The 20,000-nt window shown below is 34.8% G+C and overlaps 1 protein-coding gene across 3 annotated transcripts in view; it reads left to right on the top strand.

Moving 5' to 3' along the window:
• The window catches only part of bmpr1ba (bone morphogenetic protein receptor, type IBa), a 144,831-nt gene that overhangs the window by 119,754 nt on the left and 5,077 nt on the right, over positions 1 to 20,000 (top strand). For 2 of the 3 annotated variants that reach the window (XM_021476002.3, NM_131457.2), the window contains 8 exons: positions 146 to 245; positions 2,308 to 2,410; positions 3,513 to 3,609; positions 4,009 to 4,147; positions 6,010 to 6,202; positions 11,508 to 11,805; positions 11,966 to 12,141; positions 16,299 to 16,429. In XM_021476002.3, the coding sequence (XP_021331677.2) occupies positions 146 to 245; positions 2,308 to 2,410; positions 3,513 to 3,609; positions 4,009 to 4,147; positions 6,010 to 6,202; positions 11,508 to 11,805; positions 11,966 to 12,141; positions 16,299 to 16,429 (1,237 nt within the window). Of the gene's footprint in view, positions 1 to 145; positions 246 to 2,307; positions 2,411 to 3,512; positions 3,610 to 4,008; positions 4,148 to 5,009; positions 5,103 to 6,009; positions 6,203 to 11,507; positions 11,806 to 11,965; positions 12,142 to 16,298; positions 16,430 to 20,000 lie in introns of those variants that run through there. The other variant, XM_073949795.1, reaches the window with a different exon arrangement.

Below are 20,000 nucleotides of genomic sequence, written 5' to 3'. Positions count from 1 at the left end.
GCTATTAACTTTGGACACCTGCAATTGTTGATTCAGTCATATGCGGTTGCAGGTGTGTTGTAAGCAGTGTTGTGTGTGTGTGTGTGTGTGTGTGTGTGTGTGTGTGTGTGTGTGTGTGTGTGTGTGTGTGTGTGTGTGTGTTTAGGACAGACGGCTACTGCTTCACCATGGTGGAGGAAGAGGGTGGAGCGGCTGTAGTGACGTCAGGCTGTCTGGGTCTGGTGGGATCAGAGTTTCAGTGCCGAGTGAGTCATAAACCTCTCTAATTTCCAAAACAAACCTCTTAAGTGTTAGAGCATCAGTCCTCGAGCACAGACCAAACAAACGCCTTGTGTAACTCACTGTCAATGAAACAGCACTTTCAAAACCCCTCACGCATTAGAGGAATATTAAGGGAACAGCTAACCAAAAAATTTAAGTTCTGTCATTTATTGACACTTAAAGTTAAAGTCAGAATTATTAGCCCTCATGTTTATTTTTCTGCTTGCACTCTCAAAAATAAAGGTATGCAAGCTTTCACTCAGGTGGTACCTTATTAAAAGGTGCACATTTGTACTTAAAGGGTTAATACCGGTACCTAAAAAGTATATATTAGTACCTAAACATTTCAATAGGAAAACTAGGGATGCAACATTACAGTTAGCTCACGGTTCAACACATACCTCGGTTTTTTAACACGGTTTTCGGTTCGGTTCTCATGGCTTGACACATGTTTTTTTTTTTATTCTATAGGCAATAGAAACCGTAAGAGGTTTGGAGAAAAAATAAAAACGATTTATTGCAATACTCATTTTGTTTTACTTAAAAGCCAAGAAAATAAAAAAAATTACACTGAAATACACACAGCTGAGTACAAACTTTACAAACATAAAATCCTACACTTTGAAAATACACATACATGTGAAGTTAATAAAGATAAATTGGCCATTTCAAATAAACATATTTGTACTTAAGTAAACATAAACAAACCATCTTAATTATGTCGGTGCTGAAAAAATGTGTGAATGTAGTCTGTAACTCGGATTGAATGCTTTTATAAGATGACAAAAGCCCGCATCTCCAATCACCGAAAAAGGTCTGCAAATCTTTAGCAATAAACTCCCGCACTGCTTCTGTTATTTTTATGTGTCTCACGGAACCAGTTGGGTAGGTTGAGGGAGGGATTGTTGCTATTTGGAGGACTTTATTACCTTCTCTGCTATCCTGCCTTCAGACAGTGATATTGCTGGGTGATGGCGCTGCAGATGTGCAGTCATGGTTATACGTGTAAAACAATGCTTGCACACAGTTATTTTTGTTCACCGTTTTTTCTTTTATTAGCATTTTGCTTATACTGGCAAAACCGAAATGTCCTCTCACCGCAGATTTGAAAGACGCTGGTGCTTTCTTGTACTGCTGCCTCACTTCGCCGGCGCTTCCTCGCACTGTCGCCTCAGCCTCACTTCACTGCCGCTCGCCATGTTAAAGTGTGGAATGATGGTCAAGCACCCCCTAACTTTAGTGCATAGGGATTGGATATTTACTTGTGGGGAGGAGTTTTCCCATCTCAGCTCATGGATTTAGAGGCACACACAGTCAATTCAGGGAGATATGAAACGCACATAAATTATTTAAACGCAAAACTGAGAAAACCGCAATTCACAAGCGCATATTAAACTGTGGAGGTCTTACCGAACGGTTCAATATTATTATTGAAGGTATTAAGGTATTAATATGGACCTTTTAGGTAGAAATTTGTACCTTTTGAAAAGGGACTACCCCAGTGACAGCTCACATACCTTTATTTCTGAGAGTGTAACGGAGGCAGATTTTCTCAACACATTTGTAAAAATAGTAGTTTTAATAACTCATTTCTAATAACTGATTTACTTTATCTTTTTTTATGATGACAGTGAATAATGTTTAAGTAGATATTTTTTAAGACACTAGTATTCAGCTTAAAGTGACATTAAAAGGCTTAACTAGGCAGGTCAGGGTAATTAGGCAAGTCATTATACAACTATGGTTTGTTCTGTAGACAGTTGAAGAACAAATTTAGCTTAAGGGGGCTAATTATATTGACCCTAAAATGATTTTTTTTTTAAAATGCTTTTATTCTAGTCGAAATAAAACAAATAAGACTTTCTCCAGAAGAAAAACAATATTCTAGGAAAAATTCTGAATCTGTTAAACATCATTTGGGATATATTTGAAAAAGAAAAATTCACAGGAGGGCTGATCATTGGGATTTGACCTGTATGTAGTGGAGTAAAAGAAATATAGATATGTGTGTGTGTGTTTATGTAGTGTGTGTGTTTGTGTGTTTAGGACACAGGGAACTCCAAGCAGCGGCGGGCGCTCGAGTGTTGTACAGATCAAGACTACTGTAACCGAGACCTGCACCCAACACTGCCTCCGCTACGCACACCTAGTGAGAATGCACACACACCAATATACATACACACGTACACACACATTAAATGTGTACACCAAACACATACATACACCAAACACACATACATACAGCAAACACAAATATAATAATATGAATATATATTATAATAACTCAAATGTATATAATATAATATAATATAATACAGTATAATTAATATAATATAAATAGTACAATACAATACAATACAATACAATACAATACAATACAATATAATATAATATAATATAATATAATATAATATAATATAGGCAGTGGAGTGGGTGGCACTGTCGCCTCACGCCAAGAAGGTCGCTGGTTCAAGTCTCGGCTGGGCCAGTTGGCATTTCTGTGTGGAGTATGTATGTTCTCCCCATGTTGGCATGGGTTTTCTCTGGGAGCTCCGGTTTCCCCCACAGTCCAAACGCATGAGCTGTAGGTGAGTTAGATAAGCTAAATTGTTCGTAGTGTATATTTCCCAGTGATGGGTTGCGGCTGAAAGGGCATCCGCTGTGTAAAACATGTTGGATAAGTTGGCGGTTCATTCCGCTGTGGCGACCCCTGATTAATAAAGGGACTAAGGCGAAAAGAGAATGATATGATATGATATTTGTTAGTTTCTTTTGTTTTGTTTCCATTTGTTTCAGTAACAATGTTAATTTAGTTTCTTTTTATTTTATTTGTTATTATTATTAGTATTATTATTATTTTTTTTTTATATAGATCCTTTTTTAATTTAACTTTAAAATTAAGTTAGACTAAATTCTACAATTAACAATTGTCTTCCCTTGATACAGTGTATATTTTATTTTATGAGGCAGCCCAAAACACCCCAAACACACTAAACACACTCAGACAAAGTCACACTTCTGCTTAAAAGCAAGAGACGGCATCACACACGCACGCACGCACACACACTAACACTAACATATCCACACACACACACACACACACACACACACACACACACATACATACATATACATACACACACACACAAATCAGTGTTATGGTGCAGAGTTTATGTTTGACATGCAATTGTGTGTGTGTGTGTGTGTGTGTGTGTGTGTGTGCGTGCGTGCGTGTGCGTGCGTGCGTGCAGGTTATGTGGTTGGAGACATTCATCATATCGCTCTGCTCATCTCAGTGAGCGTCTGTAGCTTCATCCTCACCTTCATCATCATCTTCTGTTACTTCAGGTGTGTAAGTTACAGCAGAAACACAAACACACTGCCTTTACCCATAGAAATGATTATCAGTAAAGCCTCTGTCGTTTTGTACCCACAAAGTATAACCTATCACTTAGATTGTGTTGCGTTTTCAACTCATTTGTATAAATATTAATAACTTGGATGCCATTGAAATGTTACCAGAGAATTGTTACTATATAAATGTTCCTATAGGCAGATTTTGATGTAAACTCTAAAACTCTTCAAACTGACCCTGACTGCAAACTTTGAATCCACTACATTAGTTTATTTTAATATAATTTGTCTCTCAGTGATCACCATGTACACATCAGTATTATATAGTTTTGGAGTTTTAGTGTAGATTCTGTCTCATGTTTTCTGTGCCGTGTGTGTGTGTGTACATTTCAGATATAAGCGTCATGAATTAGCACCGCGCTACAGTCTCGGTCTACATCCAGACGAAAGCTTCATTCCTGCTGGAGAATCTCTGCGGGATCTCATAGAGCAATCCCAGAGCTCCGGTTCTGGCTCAGGACTCCCTCTACTGGTGAACAACACACACTACACACACAGAAAACATCAGATACACACACATTCATTTATTGTACCCTGCAGTGTGGAGGAGTATTATAAAAATCAATTAAAATAATAAATTAAAATATTAATTAGTAATAAAAAATGTACTTCAATGTAGTCAAATCACAACATGGAGAAGTGTGTGTGACTGAAGGTGGTGGTGAATATACAGTAGTGGTGAATTCAGTTGTGAATCTTGCTTAATTCATATCTACTGTATAAGCACAGATGAGGATTGTGATGTTTCTGCTCTGACAGTCCCGTCTTCATTTCAGATGATAAGTATAAAGATATGCAAATACTCAGAAACTTCAGCTCCGACATAAAAGTTTGATTTAATTTAAAATAAATAATGTTATTATGGGAGCTTTACATTTGAATCTGCTTGTGAAAGTCTTCATACTGCAATGATTATAAGTCAAAATAAATTTGATAAAATTCATTAAAAACTGTATTTTCCAGCAAACATTAAGCAATATGTTTTATGTAACATTGTACAGCAGAAGTAAGGATTGTTTTAATGTAATTCGATGCCGCACGGGAACGAAAAGAAAACTTCTTTTCTTGGACAGCATAACCGTACGTTCACACCGAAAGCGGCGAGAGCGTCAAAGTAGCCGGAAGTCATTCGTTTTCAATGAGAGGCGGCAGTGATACGCGGCAAGGAGCAGCGCGGCACGTCTTCTCCGGTGTGGGCGTCGAGGAGAGTTGAAATCAAGTCAACTTTATGGTAATGAGCTATGACGCGGTTCGGCAGCAAGCAATCAGAATGAAGACGTCCACCGCTTGACAGGAGTTCAGAGAACACAGACCTGTGAACTTTGTTTCCGACCACAGTTGTTCCCAAGGGTTTGATGAATGCGGTCGCCGGATTTCCAATTATTTACAATGTTTTCCTACAGGAACATGCATTAAATAAGTTACTGGTGAGTTACTGATGTTCATTATTGTTATTTAAATGTATCTTAAAAGGCGGAAATCTCACAGGACAGTACAAAACAGTATAACGTTAGCTGCTTCAGGATATTTCAGACATATGGACACATATTGAATAAACAGAGCAAAGCCACACCACACGCAATTTGATCTTCCATTGTTAAATGAATTTGATAAGAAATGCGCAACATTTTCACGCTGTTTTATGCAGGATTGTAACTGATATTCTGCAACGGCTCCTTTAAATACGAGATCAATGTAGCGAGTTTTGACGCTCTCGCCGCTGGAGCTGAAAGCAGACAGCGTTGACGCCAGAGCGACCTTGGACGCTCTCGCCGCTTTCGATGTGAACGTACGGTAAACGTGTATTCGATTTATGCAAAAAAGAAGTTACGTCACACTCACCCGCCCAACCGAGTGACATGCGCAACACAGAAGCCAGCCTGTGTTGCCAGTTGTGTGCAAAGCACTTAATTTGCACTTCTAATCCAATCCTGCCTGTAATTTTCTGTGCTAAATTAACCACGCTCCTTCATAACATCACTCAACAACTACAACTTTTCATATCGATGAGAAATCTTGTCGCGATTTAACCTTACGAGGTATATATATATATATATATATATATATATATATATATATATATATATATATATATATATATATATATATATATATATATGTTTGTTTGTATTTATGTATATATTTATTTTTTGTCATATTGGTTTAGTTTGTAAGTGTTTGAAAATGGGGAAAATTGTTAGCTAGTACACATTATTTTACTTAAAGTAGAAAATGTAAATATAATATAATATAATATATTTTTATAATATTAAAATATTTTTATTAAATAATTATTTATATAAAATTATAAATAATGTGTAAATGTGTGTGTAGGTGCAGCGCACTATAGCGAAGCAGATCCAGATGGTGACACAGATCGGGAAGGGTCGCTATGGAGAAGTGTGGATGGGAAGATGGAGAGGAGAGAAAGTAGCTGTGAAAGTGTTTTTCACCACAGAGGAGGCCAGCTGGTTCAGAGAGACCGAGATCTATCAGACCGTCCTCATGAGACATGACAATATACTGGGTGAGCATAACACACTATTACATATTTGAAGATCCAGAAAAGTTCTGTTTGTGCAGTTTTCACATGCATTCCCTTTCATAAACTTATTTCACGCTAGATAAAGAAAAAAAATAGTTTCTCTAAGAACCGTCAAATTGAAAGGCCTTATTGCAGGTTTTACCCCTGTGCCATTGAAACAAATAATCAAACATTCATTGTTAATAAGCTTATGTTTTGTTGGCAAGACTTCAAAATTGTAACAATTTTTATTTTAAATGAAGAACTTTCCAAGTATTTTTTTCCTTGTTTTCTGCTTTTACACATTGCAGGCCAAATTAGTTAAAACACAATAATTATGTGAGTATATTGATATGAAATTTAGTTCTGTCAATGATTAATCATGATTAATTGCATCCAAAAGTTCATATTTACAAAATATATATGCGTGTACTTCTGATTTTTTTAATGTATATAATTATAAGCATAAGAAATTGTGTATATTTAAATACATAAATATGTACATAAAAATATATTTATTTTGTATATTTTTGTATTTTATCTACAGCGTGTGTGTAATGTGCATAAATACACACAGGTATATATATATATATATATATATATATATATATATATAGATATACATATCGCACTGCTACTCGTGTGATATTGCTCGTATATATATATATATATATATATATATATATATATATATATATATATATATATATATATATTATTATCAATGTCAATTTTATTTATGTAGCACTATTATACACAACCAAAGGTTGACCAATGTGCTGAACAATACAAATCACAAAGAACAAGTATAACATTTTAGCTAAAACAAAGAATTCTTACTGATAAAATGCCAAATCAAAAAGGTAAGTTTTCAACCTAGATTTAAAAACAGACAGAGATGATAGACCTAATACAGAGGCAGAGCATTTCCACAAGGTAGGGCCAGCTACTGCGAAAGCCCAGTCACCTCTGCATTTCAGCCTCGACAATATTTTACAACACTACACAGAAAATATTAATACGTGTAATACATCTAAATAATAATACATCTGTGTTGTTTCTGATTAATGACTGATTTAGAACTGTAACGATAAAAAAAATGCTTTTTTATTGATTTACCTGCATGTCAAGGGTTTTTTAATAATTGTAATAATTATTATTGGTATATTATTATTATTATTATTATTATTAAGTGTTAAGAGAACCGAATCGGAACAAATGTGTTAATTATTAATATATTACCTTTAGGATGTACTTTAAGAAAATATTTTTTTTTTATATCAAAAGGTGTTTTACTTAATAAAGATCCTGTAAATCACCGATATAGAAAAAGATTATTACTGCTCTCTAATGCAAAATTGTTTTTCATGTTTTCTTTTTTTGATGACATTAAAATTACCCAAGTATATTAGTATATATAGCTAGACTAAACCAAAAATAATTAATCTTCTGATTAGAAGACTGAAATAATGAAAAATAAATGAATAAATCTACTAAGCAAAAAGTATATGGAAAATCTGAAAATGAATTTGTGGTCATCATTATCAGGACTGATGCTGGCTGAAATCTTTCTGTTAAAGTAACAAAACTATTTATTAAACTAGATCAAATGTATTTTTAGTTACGTTTGATTTACATTATTACATTATTTACATATACAACGTTATTAGATTTATGCACTGGGGTCAACATACTGCTATAATATTAATAATAATATATAATAATATATAATAATAAATAATAATAATAATAATAATAAACTTATAAAGATAATATAAACTGTGCAGCAGTAAAAGAGACATATATGGATGAATGCAAAAAAATGCAATAATAAAAGTATAAAACAAAATAATAATCATAATCATAAATCTAATAATCAAATAAAAGCTACCCTAAAAAGGTAGGTTTTAAGTGATGATTTAAAAATACTCAGGGATTCTGCATTGCGAATATCAGAGAGTAAAGAGTTTAGGTGCCAGTGAAGAGAATGCCCGATCTCTACTGCTGCTTTAATGCTGCTATCATTACACTGAAAATTTACTGAAGCTTATTATTATTAAAACTGCAGCTTGGCAAGCTAAAAATAAGTGCAACTTCCCTCTTAAAAAAGTAGCTATGTGCACTAATGAAACCATTTCATTTCACTGCAGCTATTAACGGGGCAGTGCCTGCGTAATTACGGTGAATAAAGAAACACTTTCTCATTACTTTTTATTGCTGGTCTTTTAAAATACAGATGGGTCAGTGCTTCACACAATAGATGATTAAATAGATAAAAACCTCCTCTGTTTTATATATATATATATATATATATATATATATATATATATATATATATATATATATATATATATATATATATATATATATATATATATATATATATATATATACATGCATACATTTTTCTAATCTTTCAAGGAAATAATGCATACTGTCAGCTTTATTATATAGGTTGCTCAAGGTCTAAAAAAAACCTACATAAAAACCGTATTTAATGATAATTATGCATGAGAGAGCAGGGGTAATCATCTTCTAAAGCATTGATTTACACACTCTTTATTCAGTCAGAAAACACTTTACAATAAGGTTGCATTAGTTAATGGTAGTTAATGCATTTACTAACAGGAACAATCCATGAACGACACATTTATTCCTGTATTTGTTCATGTTTGTTAACACTAGTTAATGGCAATAAAGTCATTAATTTTTACTTCATGTTAATTCACAGTGCTTTAATTTTAACAAGAGTGAGTTTGGATTTGAATAATGCATTAATAAATGTCGAGCTATGATTATTAAATTCTGTACATGAATTCTTCATTATTAGTTTGTGTTAATAAATACAATAACAAATGAAACTTTATTGTAAAGTTTGACCCAAATAGTTTCTTAAAGTACTTTCTTAAATTGATATTTTAATAATTTAACAACCCATTTCTGTGCACAGTTTTTTGATGTTTATGCTCAGTTGGCATGCAGGCAAACACAACATGCTGAAACACATCGGCAACATTTTACAATATAGGTGTATTACACTGTTAGAATTTTACAGTTATTTACTGCAAAAACGGCCAGTTTTATATTTATATATATATATATATATATATATATATATATATATATATATATATATATACATATATATATATATATATATATATATATATATATATATATATATATATATTTTTATTTTAATATATAATCATACATTTGTTGTGGCTTCTATTCTTTTCTATTATCAGCATTTTATAATTATAATATAATTTTATTTAAATGTAATTATATATAAAACTAAAACTATAATATATTAAAACTTAAAACTATATTTCGGATATATATATATATTATTATAAAATTATATTATAATTATAAAATGCTATATAAAGTTGTCTTGTGTAGCTAATAATGATTGTATTTTAGGATTGAGTGCAAATTCGCTTAAAACAAACACACACACACACACACACACACACACACACATCTTTAATTTTCTATGCAAGAAAAAAGGCTAAATTTGTGATGTTCTGAGGGTCAGTAAATTAACAGCGGTTTTAATGATATCCCTGTAAAGCTAAAGCCTGGACACGTCAGAAACTCGTTTAACTAACTATTTTAGACACAATGGCCTTCTGGGAGCATGTCTGAGGGAACGCTCCAATTAATCCCGGAATTTAGTTCGTTAAAATAAAACATCCAAAATAAATCAGCCGTCTATTACTAATCTCTGCTTGGAAACATGGAGTGTGTTTGATCATTGGCCTAAATCTATGGCGTGTAAAGCGTCACACACTATACAGCATCATGGAGTATTAAAATAGGATTGAAAAACACAGTGAAGTTTGCAGCATCTCTACTGTTATTTAATTAGTGAACATGTAGTGGGTAATTATAGGAAAGATGAGCCTTGCACAATTACACTGACTTGATTAGCAGTGCGTTCTCATTAATTAGCTGTTATCAGATTAATTATTAGGTGAAATGAAGCGTGGTCTTGCACTGGTTTGATGCTAAATTTAATATTTAAAGCACAGGCTTGCGGACGCTGCTTTACCTGATTATACTCTACTGATTGTCACTGTTTTAGTAATCTTTAAAAGAGTGTTTAGTTCATATTTGTCTTGTTAGTACGGTTGTTGTTTATTCCAAACTGGCAAAATACTGTAGTCCTTAAGTTATGCTACATTATATGCTTTAATGTTAATGTGTGTTTGTGCTTGTGTGTGTGTGTGTGTGTGTATATATAAATGTGTGTGTGTGTGTGTGTGTGTGTATATATATATATATATATGCATGCATTCATTTGAAGTCAAGTAAGTCTGCAGTTCCAAAATGACTAAAACCGAAGCTAAAATAATAAATAAAGAGATACATATAAGTATAAAAGACAAGAACATTTACAAAAAAAAAAAAAAAAAGATTGTAACGGAGACTTTAATTATGTAATACTAAATTCTATGATAGTGTTTAAATATAATGCTACATTTAATAATCAAATAAAAAAATAACATTTACAAAAAAAATAAATACTAAAATAACTGATGCATATGTGAAAAATGGATGCTACAAATTGAAGCATGACCTTGCAATTATTTAATAATCTGCAAATACACTCACCGGCCACTTTATAAGGTAGACCTTACTAGTACCGGGTTGGACCCGCTTTTACCTTAAGAACTGCCTTAATCCTTCATGGCATAGTTTCAACAAGATACTGGTAAATTCCTCTGAGATTTTGGTCCATATTGACATGATAGCATCACGCAGTTGCTGCAGATTTGTCGGCTGCACATCCATGATGCCAATCTCCCGTTCCACCACATCCCAACCATTGATACAAGGCAGGATGGATCCATGCTTTCATTTTGTTGACAACAAATTCTGAACCTACCTTAGTGGGGGCACTAAGGCACTCGGCCTGCAGCCTCGTGCCATCGTACACCTCCCACCAGTGCCATATCGCACTGCTACTCGTGTGATATTGCTCATATATATATATATATATATATATATATATATATATATATATATATATATATATATATATATATATATATATATATATATATATGTATATATATATGTATGTATGTATGTATGTATGTATGTATGCATGTATGCATGTATGTATGTATGATAATGAATATAATAAAATATAAAATGAAACATGGCTTTGCACTCATTTAATATTCTGCTGTTTTCCATAAATAAAAAGCAAAAAATGTATATGAAAATTGAATCCTAAAATAATTCTGACAGACATGTGTAATAATGAATGTAATAAGATGATGTGTGTGTTATGCAGGATTTATAGCGGCTGATATTAAAGGCACAGGCTCGTGGACGCAGCTCTACCTGATCACAGACTATCATGAGAACGGCTCTCTGTACGACTATCTGAAGTGCACCACGCTGGACAGCAGAGCCATGCTGAAACTTGCCTATTCCTCCGTCTCGGGCCTTTGCCATTTGCACACCGAGATCTTCGGCACGCAGGGAAAACCAGCCATCGCCCACCGAGATCTGAAGAGCAAAAACATCCTGGTCAAGAGAAACGGAGCTTGCTGCATCGCTGACCTCGGCCTCGCTGTCAAGTTCATCAGGTACTCAATTTTCAACTACTTATAATGAAAAATCTGTTAAAATTAATAAATCAACAAAAAACTATAAATAAATAAAATAATAATTAAAGGATTGACATTTTCAGTATTCATTTAAGGGATTGCATTTTTCCCCCCAATATGGTTATCTGTCATTGTGCAGCGACACTAATGAAGTTGACATCCCTCTGAACACTCGTGTGGGAACCAAACGCTTCATGGCTCCTGAAGTTCTGGACGAGACGCTGAACAGGAACCATTTCCAGTCCTACATCATGGCAGACATGTACAGCTTTGGCCTCATCCTGTGGGAGATCAGCAGACGCTGCGTCACCGGAGGTACTGTGGGGCTGCTGAATGCTTGATTCTGATTGGCTGATAAGCATACTAGAGTGTGGTTATTCATTTTCTTCTCTCGGCTTAGTCCCTTTATTAATCTGTGGTCACCACAGCGGAATGAACCGCCAATTTATCCAGCATATGTTTTACGCAGCGGATGCCCTTTCAGCTGCAACCCATCACTGGGAAACATCCATACACACTCAATCACAAATATACACTACTGACAATTTACCCAACTCACCTTCACCACGTGTTTGGACTGCGGGGGAAACCGGGAAACCCGCACGAACAAGGAGACAACATGCAAACTCCACACAGAAAAGCCAGCTGACCCAGCCGAGGCTCGAATCAGCAACCTTCTTGCTGTAAGGCGATCATGCTACCCACTGCGACACTGTGCAGCCAAGTGTGGTTATATTCAGATAAAGTAAAAAAAAGTAGTTCCGGCAGGTTTTGAGTGCAGTTCTTGAATGATTTCAGCTGTTTCACAAATATATATATAATTAGAAGATATATATAATTAAACTGAATGGAAAAGCAGGACAGCCGACTGCAACAAAATAAAATTAGTCAGTTTTAAACATATTTTATTTTTTGTTTATTTTACTTTAACAATTATAATTGTAAAAAATTACTAGTGTTACAACATATTTGATGTTAGTCTAGGGTAAAAGGATTAACATTTAAAAGGTGTGCTACTTTCACAATGAGAGGGTGCAAGCAAAAGACACTGACAACAACACTGCCAACAAAAGTGATTTAATGTACAGAAAGTGAAACCAGAATAATGCCCAAATATATGTGCAAAAAGAAGAAATATTTACAATAATAAAAGCAAATTCAAGCAAAATTAGGTCAACTTAAGAGTAAGGGGAGGATATTAAAGCCAAATGAAAGACAGAAATATAACAAAACAATTCTAACTCATGAATAACCCCTTTCCTCGCTAGGAAAAGAAGAAAAGAAAAGATCTTCAGCCGCTGACCTCTTACCTGATGTCTTTAACAATACTTTTTATATGTGTTTTCAAAATGGAAGTCCTACAACATCTTCCCTATCCACCTTACCCTGAGAAAAGAGTGAACTTATGGGCCAAAAAGTAACAAACAAATCAGTCAAAATAAAGACATACAAAAATCACAAAGTATGTCAAAATACTTTTGCAAGTATACAGTATTTGCAATAGTAATACAAAATAATATTACCCAAACGAAAGTTAAGCAAAAAACGAAAACAAAAAAACGAGATCAAAGGAAAAAGCGCTCCCTCCACTTTTGATGGCATCATTTTTATATGCCCGAGCCACATCGCCCAATGATGATGGACTGGCCTCCTGACCAATCAGCTGTTGGAAGGCGGGTCTAAAAGAAATGACAGGCTTGGAGAAAGCGAGAGAGAAAATATTTAAAATTTTTAATAATAATAATTAAAAACATTTATTAATAATCACATACTTTGCTAAATTGCGAATTGTTTTTAAAAAATGTTTAAAGGGTAACCTATTATGGAAAATCACTTTTATAAGGTGTTTAAATACAGTTGTGTAGCAAAAGTCTGTGAAAATTCAGTGCATCGGAAAGTGTTCATAACACTTCACTTTGTCCACAGATTCTTATGTTACAGCCTTATTCCAAAACGGATTGAATTAATTTATTTCCTCAAAATTCTACACTCAATACCCCATAATGACAATGTGAAAATAAAAAAACCTGAAAAATCACATGCACAAAAGTAAGACATAAAAATGATGGAAAAAGTGAAGCGCTATGAATACTTTCCTAATGCACTGTAACCAGCTTCTAATGGTACAAATTAATTAATTCTGTTTTTATAATCACACTTGCTAAAAACAGTCTGCAGAAACACTTTGATTGACGTTCTTTCTTTATAAGTGTCAACAGAGAGGAGGATAGCCCCACCCATTAGTGACAATCTCTCCCTCATTAGCATAGACAGCCCTGAGTAAAAAGCATCCATACATAATGTCAGTGACTTGGGCCGCATTTCCACTGCACTGTTCTCAATTCCGATTTTGTTCTCCCATGTGGCACAGATCGGATATGGCCCATGTACATGTAAGCAGGAACAAATCACATGGATTCCCATTTACTCAAATCAGATTCACGTGCCATTAAAAACCATAGCGAATGACGTCAAGTCTAACACTTTCTTTTCAGAACAGACTTCAGCAGAGTCCCAAACCTTAAATCCCATACACGAGGACTTAAACAGCTTTCATATGGTCATATAGCACAGGAATTAAAGCATGTTAAGGAGAGCAAGAGAGCCAAGTGTTCGACACGTAACCAATAAAAATTAATGTGAAACAAGTGCATAGCTACATCACATGCATAAATCACGCCATGGACATTACATTTAAGGTTTAAAAAAGCCTATTTATCAAAAGAAGATGGACAAATGAAAACCTTTCTGTCATAAACTAGAGTAAAACAGCTTGTCAAAAGCTGCGAACAGATTAAATACAGGAATAGAGAAAAGAGCAATCTTTAACTATCAGCTGTTAGTCAACGCCCGCTCTTTTTTTTTCTGGTCATTGCGCCTTTGCCGTATGCTGTGTAAATGCAGACGATTGCAAACGAGTCGCTTTTAAAGATGATGTAAGCAGGTCATCAAAAAATCGGACACAGTCACTTAATCGGATTGACCATCAAGATTTGCAGTGTAAACGCAGCCTAACGTCTGTTTCACACCGCAAGCGTGAGTGGCGCGTGAGCAGAGCGTGCGCAGCGCGTATGTCGAGCAGTAGCAGCACGCAGGCGTTTGCCTTTCACACCAGCTGCGTCTGCAGCGCGCAGCTCTTCGGCAGCTGCTGCAGAGATCAACCTATCTCTGTCTATTCTATCTAGTTACCCATGTCTGTCTATATACAAATACACTTTTTAAACTTTTCATCTGCACCAAGGCCCCTCCTATGCTGTTTCTTTAACCTGCAAATGTTTATTTTACAAATTTTATAGATCAAATAGTTTTATCAAATAGTTTTATAGATCAAATGCTTCTCAAGCTAACTTATATGAGAAGTGTCTACAGTCAGAAGACAATCGCCTGTGATATCAAGTCATTTGTTTTTTGATTATCAGGTTGCTGTAGACCTAGTTATAATAATATTTATACAATATAGTTATAATGATATTTATACATGATCAAACTAGTGTTACTTTCTCCGCTTCAGTGATGTCCAGCGGCAGAATAACAGCTCGTTAATTCATGCTCGTGCAGATGATGAGACGGACAAAAGTAACCAATGCATGCCATTCTTTTACTTATTCACAGTGCAAACAGCTCCTAGTAGGAATAACTCGAGTGAACATAAAACAAAGCCGATTAATTTTCTTGCTCTGCTCAGCTGCACAGAACACAGCGAGCTCACATAATCCAGCATGCGTGTCGAACTACACTACCCACAATACACTTCGCTATGGACTACAAATCCCGTAAATATTCTATTTCCCCTCTCCTACAACACTAGCGTGCAACTTAAGCAAAACTGACACTAAAATTGTTTTACATTTGGTTTTGTAGTTTGGGCCTAAATAAATGTTTGTTGCCGTTTTTAATCGTTTTAAGTTCATTTGATTGACTATATATAAACCATTTGACATTATTAACGCATTTATTGGGTAAAATTGCTACTTTTTACTGTTCATTCAATGTGTTTGGTCATTATCAATGCACTGTCACTTTAATTGAGTGTGAGCAGCGCGTCAAAAATAGACCCGGCGCCGAAACTATCGCTGCACTGCTGCTTTGCTGACGCTCACGCCTTGCTCTGAAGCGCTGCTGCTGCGTGCTGTATGAAAGCTCTAATCTGTTAACATGGACGCCGAAAACACACGCGACGCTGATGCTTGCGGTGTGAAACAGGCGTAAGAGCAATTTTAAATGTGGTTTTAGGATGCCAAAAACACCAAAAAACACAATTAGGATCAAAACCTAAAGGAGTCAGTTTCAAAGAGTTATAAAACATTATCAGTGTGGTATTTTGAACTGAATCTTTACATACACACTCTAAGATTATCAGAAACTGATTTTACATCATGTAAAAAGCAGCATAATAGGTCCCCTTAAGTTTTACATAATTTGACATGTAGGAGAATTTGTCTGAAGTGAGATGTTGTGTGTTGTTTGTGCAGGTATAGTAGAGGAGTATCAGCTGCCGTATCATGATCATGTTCCCAATGACCCGTCATATGAAGACATGAGAGAGGTGGTCTGCATCAAGAGGATACGACCCTCCTTCCCCAACCGCTGGAGCAGTGATGAGGTACGTTTTAGCTAACTACAAAAAAAATAATTATATCTATATACAGTTAGAATTATCAGCCCCCCTGTTTATTTTTTCCCCAATTTCTGTTTAACGGAGAGAAGATTTTCTAAACACATTTCTAAACATAATAGTTTTAATAACTCATTTCTAATAACTGGTTTATTTTATTTTTGCCGTGATGACAGTAAATAATATTTTGCTAGATATTTTCCAAGACACTGCTATACAGCTTAGAGGGTCACGAAACACCAAAACACATTTTTTGAGCTGTTGACAGTTGTATATGTGTCCCACACTGCTAAAAACACTATTAGGACACCTATATTTCACTAAAAAGTGTAAATTGGTTGTTTTTGCGTTATTTCAAGCAAATTTGTACTTCCTGATTGAAACGAATTTTTGAAGCTGCGTCACATTCATGACATAATAGCCTGTATTCCAGCGTGCACAATGGGCGTCTGTGCCAGAGTGTGTCTTATTACGTCTTACAGTGTGATACATTAATGCATGAGTAAGGCTTGGTTCAAACCAATCAGCGCGCTCTATTGTGCAACTTCATTAATATTCATTACTGTCACAGTGTTTACACCACAAAGACGCCACGTTGTGTTGGCAAAACAAGCGTGGAGTGTTGCTTTTATAGTTTGCTGCAGTTAAGTTTCGTTTTCATTTTCTCTCTGTGAGAGCTCAGCTGGATCACGTGTGGATTAACAGTGTACGCGACACGCGACAACAATAACTTACGTGTCTAAGGAGGATTATTGTTTACCTGAGAGCTGTTCTCATCTGCAAACGCTGAGATCTGGATTCGCTTGTAGTATTCTCTCCATAAAGACGCGGCTCTAGTTGCTAGGGATTGTCCTGTCTCTACAGATTTGGTAAGTGAGCGACCAGTGCTCTTTGTTTATTCAGTCTGTTCGTATCGAATTAAGTTAACTATTGCACTGAGTGCAGAAATGTTAGCACCGCATTATGTGACCGGAATAACACACGCGGCTTTCTGACGCTACCTGCCGTGTGCATCTAAGTTTACGGGAAATGCAGAGTTTTTTTTCTCTCATTCGCCGTGCGGTATCAAACATTGCATAAAAAATACACGCTTATAGCAGATCCATGAATCAAATATCTCGTTTGTTGCGAGGGGCATGAATGACTTCCCTGAATGAAAGAGCCAAACTGCAGTTAAAGTCCAACATTTAATAATTTGGCAAATAATTCGACTACAGATGTCCATGTAGGTTAAACACCATCACTTCCTCTTGTGTGTATTTTGACTGAAACTCGCGCGTGCCCAAATAGACACTACCACACCCTCCCACTTTAGTTCCTCCGACACTCCCCCCTAAACAGAGCTGGACACGCCCACTTTTCTGACTTTTTCCAAAGTAGAGGTGTGAAAACACCCTGCTGAAACGAGGGGGTTTCAAGGCCCTTTAAAGTGACATTTAAAGGCTTTACTAGGTTAATTAGGTTAACTAGAGAGGATAGGGTAAATAGGCAAGTTATTGTATAACGATGGTTTGTTCTGTAGACTATCAAAACAAATAGAGCCTAATGGGGCTAATAAATTTGTCCTTAAAGTTGAGTTTAAAATTTAAAAACTGCTTTTATTCTAGCCAAAATAAAACAAAAAAGACTTTCTCCATCAGAAAAAATATTATCACCCATACTGTGAAAATGTCCTTGCTCTGTTAAACATAATTTGGAAAATATATATAAAAAAATAATAATAAATAAATTAAAGGGGGCTTATAATTCTGACTTATACTGTATATAAACCACAAAGCCATTTTCAATATTCAATATTATTAGCCCCTTTAAGCAATATTATTTTCGATTGTTGTTACGCCCCATGAAAGGCAAGACTGCACACACAATGCTGCTTAAGAAATATGTATAAAGATTTTATTTTTACAATGATTTTCTTAAACAAAATTTGTCCCTTTTTTAACTTCAGGAGCTGACCAGGCCAAAATAATAAACAAAACCCCTGTAATTTCCCTATTTTTAGCAAAAGGAAATAAAATAAAAAACACTTTCTTACCTAACTCCCTTGTCCACAAAAACAATCAATAAAAGAAGGTACAAAAGAAAATGGCATCAAGCTCCCTACTTACTATGTACAAATATTTACAATCAGCGAACAAATCCAAAAAGGGTAAAACAGCAGAGTAGTCAGTTAACAGGCAGAGGTCAGATTTACAATGTCAACAAAACAAGATCTAATGCATTAAATACTTTCACAGATTTTCCTCAGATACATACATAAACAACAATTCAATTAATCTCACTAACACACACACACACACACACACACACACACACACACACACACACACACAATTTCTTTCTATGAACATCAACACACCACTACCAACCACAAGTGAGCTCAAACAGCTAAACAGGAAGTAACAAAGGAAGAATTTAAAGGGAGCCTGTAGTCTGTTCTTTATACCTCGCTTAAATAATCTAAGATGTTTTGGCAGATCCTGGATCTAATAATCTTAATAACTGATCTCTGGCTAATTTGGTTCTTTAAACAAGTTGGTGAATCAGGTTAAAATGTCTGGATGAACTGGTCTAAGATCAATGTTTGTGTTGTGAAGGACAGATCTATCAATCCCTGAAATCATGATCAGGAATGCAAAGGTTGGCTGATGGTGCAGTAGCGTAATGACATCATCTGATTAATATTCAGTTATCCATGTGAGCAAAATTACATCAAATTAGCAGTAAACGGTTTGTTAAATATGATACGCTAGAACTTTCCACATTTTTTGTGAGCTGCAGGTTTTACACTTCCATGTGTCACAAGTATTCATCATGTATTTCAATGCTAATCAATGTATTTAGTTCTACATTTAGAGAAGATTTTCTTTATTATAGTGGCCTGGGCCTACTCAACTTTTTTTTTACGGCGTAAGGAATAATTGTATAAATTAATTTTGCATCAAAAAAGCATTTTGGTATCGGTAAAGATGTCTGTAACTTCTGCGAAGCATCAAATCACTGGCATATTAGCGATCAAAACACTTGCATGACTGCCTAATTTATCCTTTTTTAGAATAAAGTTGAAAATTGTGCTTGTACGCATTTGTATCTAAAAAGTTCATATCAATAATTGGTCCCACTTTATATTGTAGCTTATACCTGTGAACTTGCATGGTAGTTAGATGTGTATGTAGTATGTAACTACAGTGTATGTACACACTGTTACATAGTATTTACTTATATATCCACACAATATAAAGTGTAAAATGGTCACAAATTGCTGTGTAATACTTAACACCCGAGGCTTTGTGCAACTATTTAACAACAGCAAACTTCTGCCAAAAATGTATAAGTGTATATAGAAATATACAAATGCCTTATATTTTGTTTTAAGGTAAATTGTAGAATCACATCAGTAATTTACATTAAAAGGGTAGTTTACCAAAGATTGTGTTATTAATGTCCTGTGACACATTTGATCTTATACAGAGTGTGTTACATGTGTGTAGTTAAACTAGTAATACAAAAGTAAATACTATGTACCCGTGTGTACATACACTGTAACTACACACTACTT

The sequence above is a fragment of the Danio rerio genome, chromosome 5 (assembly GCF_049306965.1).
Source record: "Danio rerio strain Tuebingen ecotype United States chromosome 5, GRCz12tu, whole genome shotgun sequence".
In the NCBI taxonomy this organism is placed as follows: Eukaryota; Metazoa; Chordata; class Actinopteri; order Cypriniformes; family Danionidae; genus Danio; species Danio rerio.
Note: the sequence above shows the minus strand (reverse complement) of the source record. Positions and strands in the feature narration are given on the sequence as shown.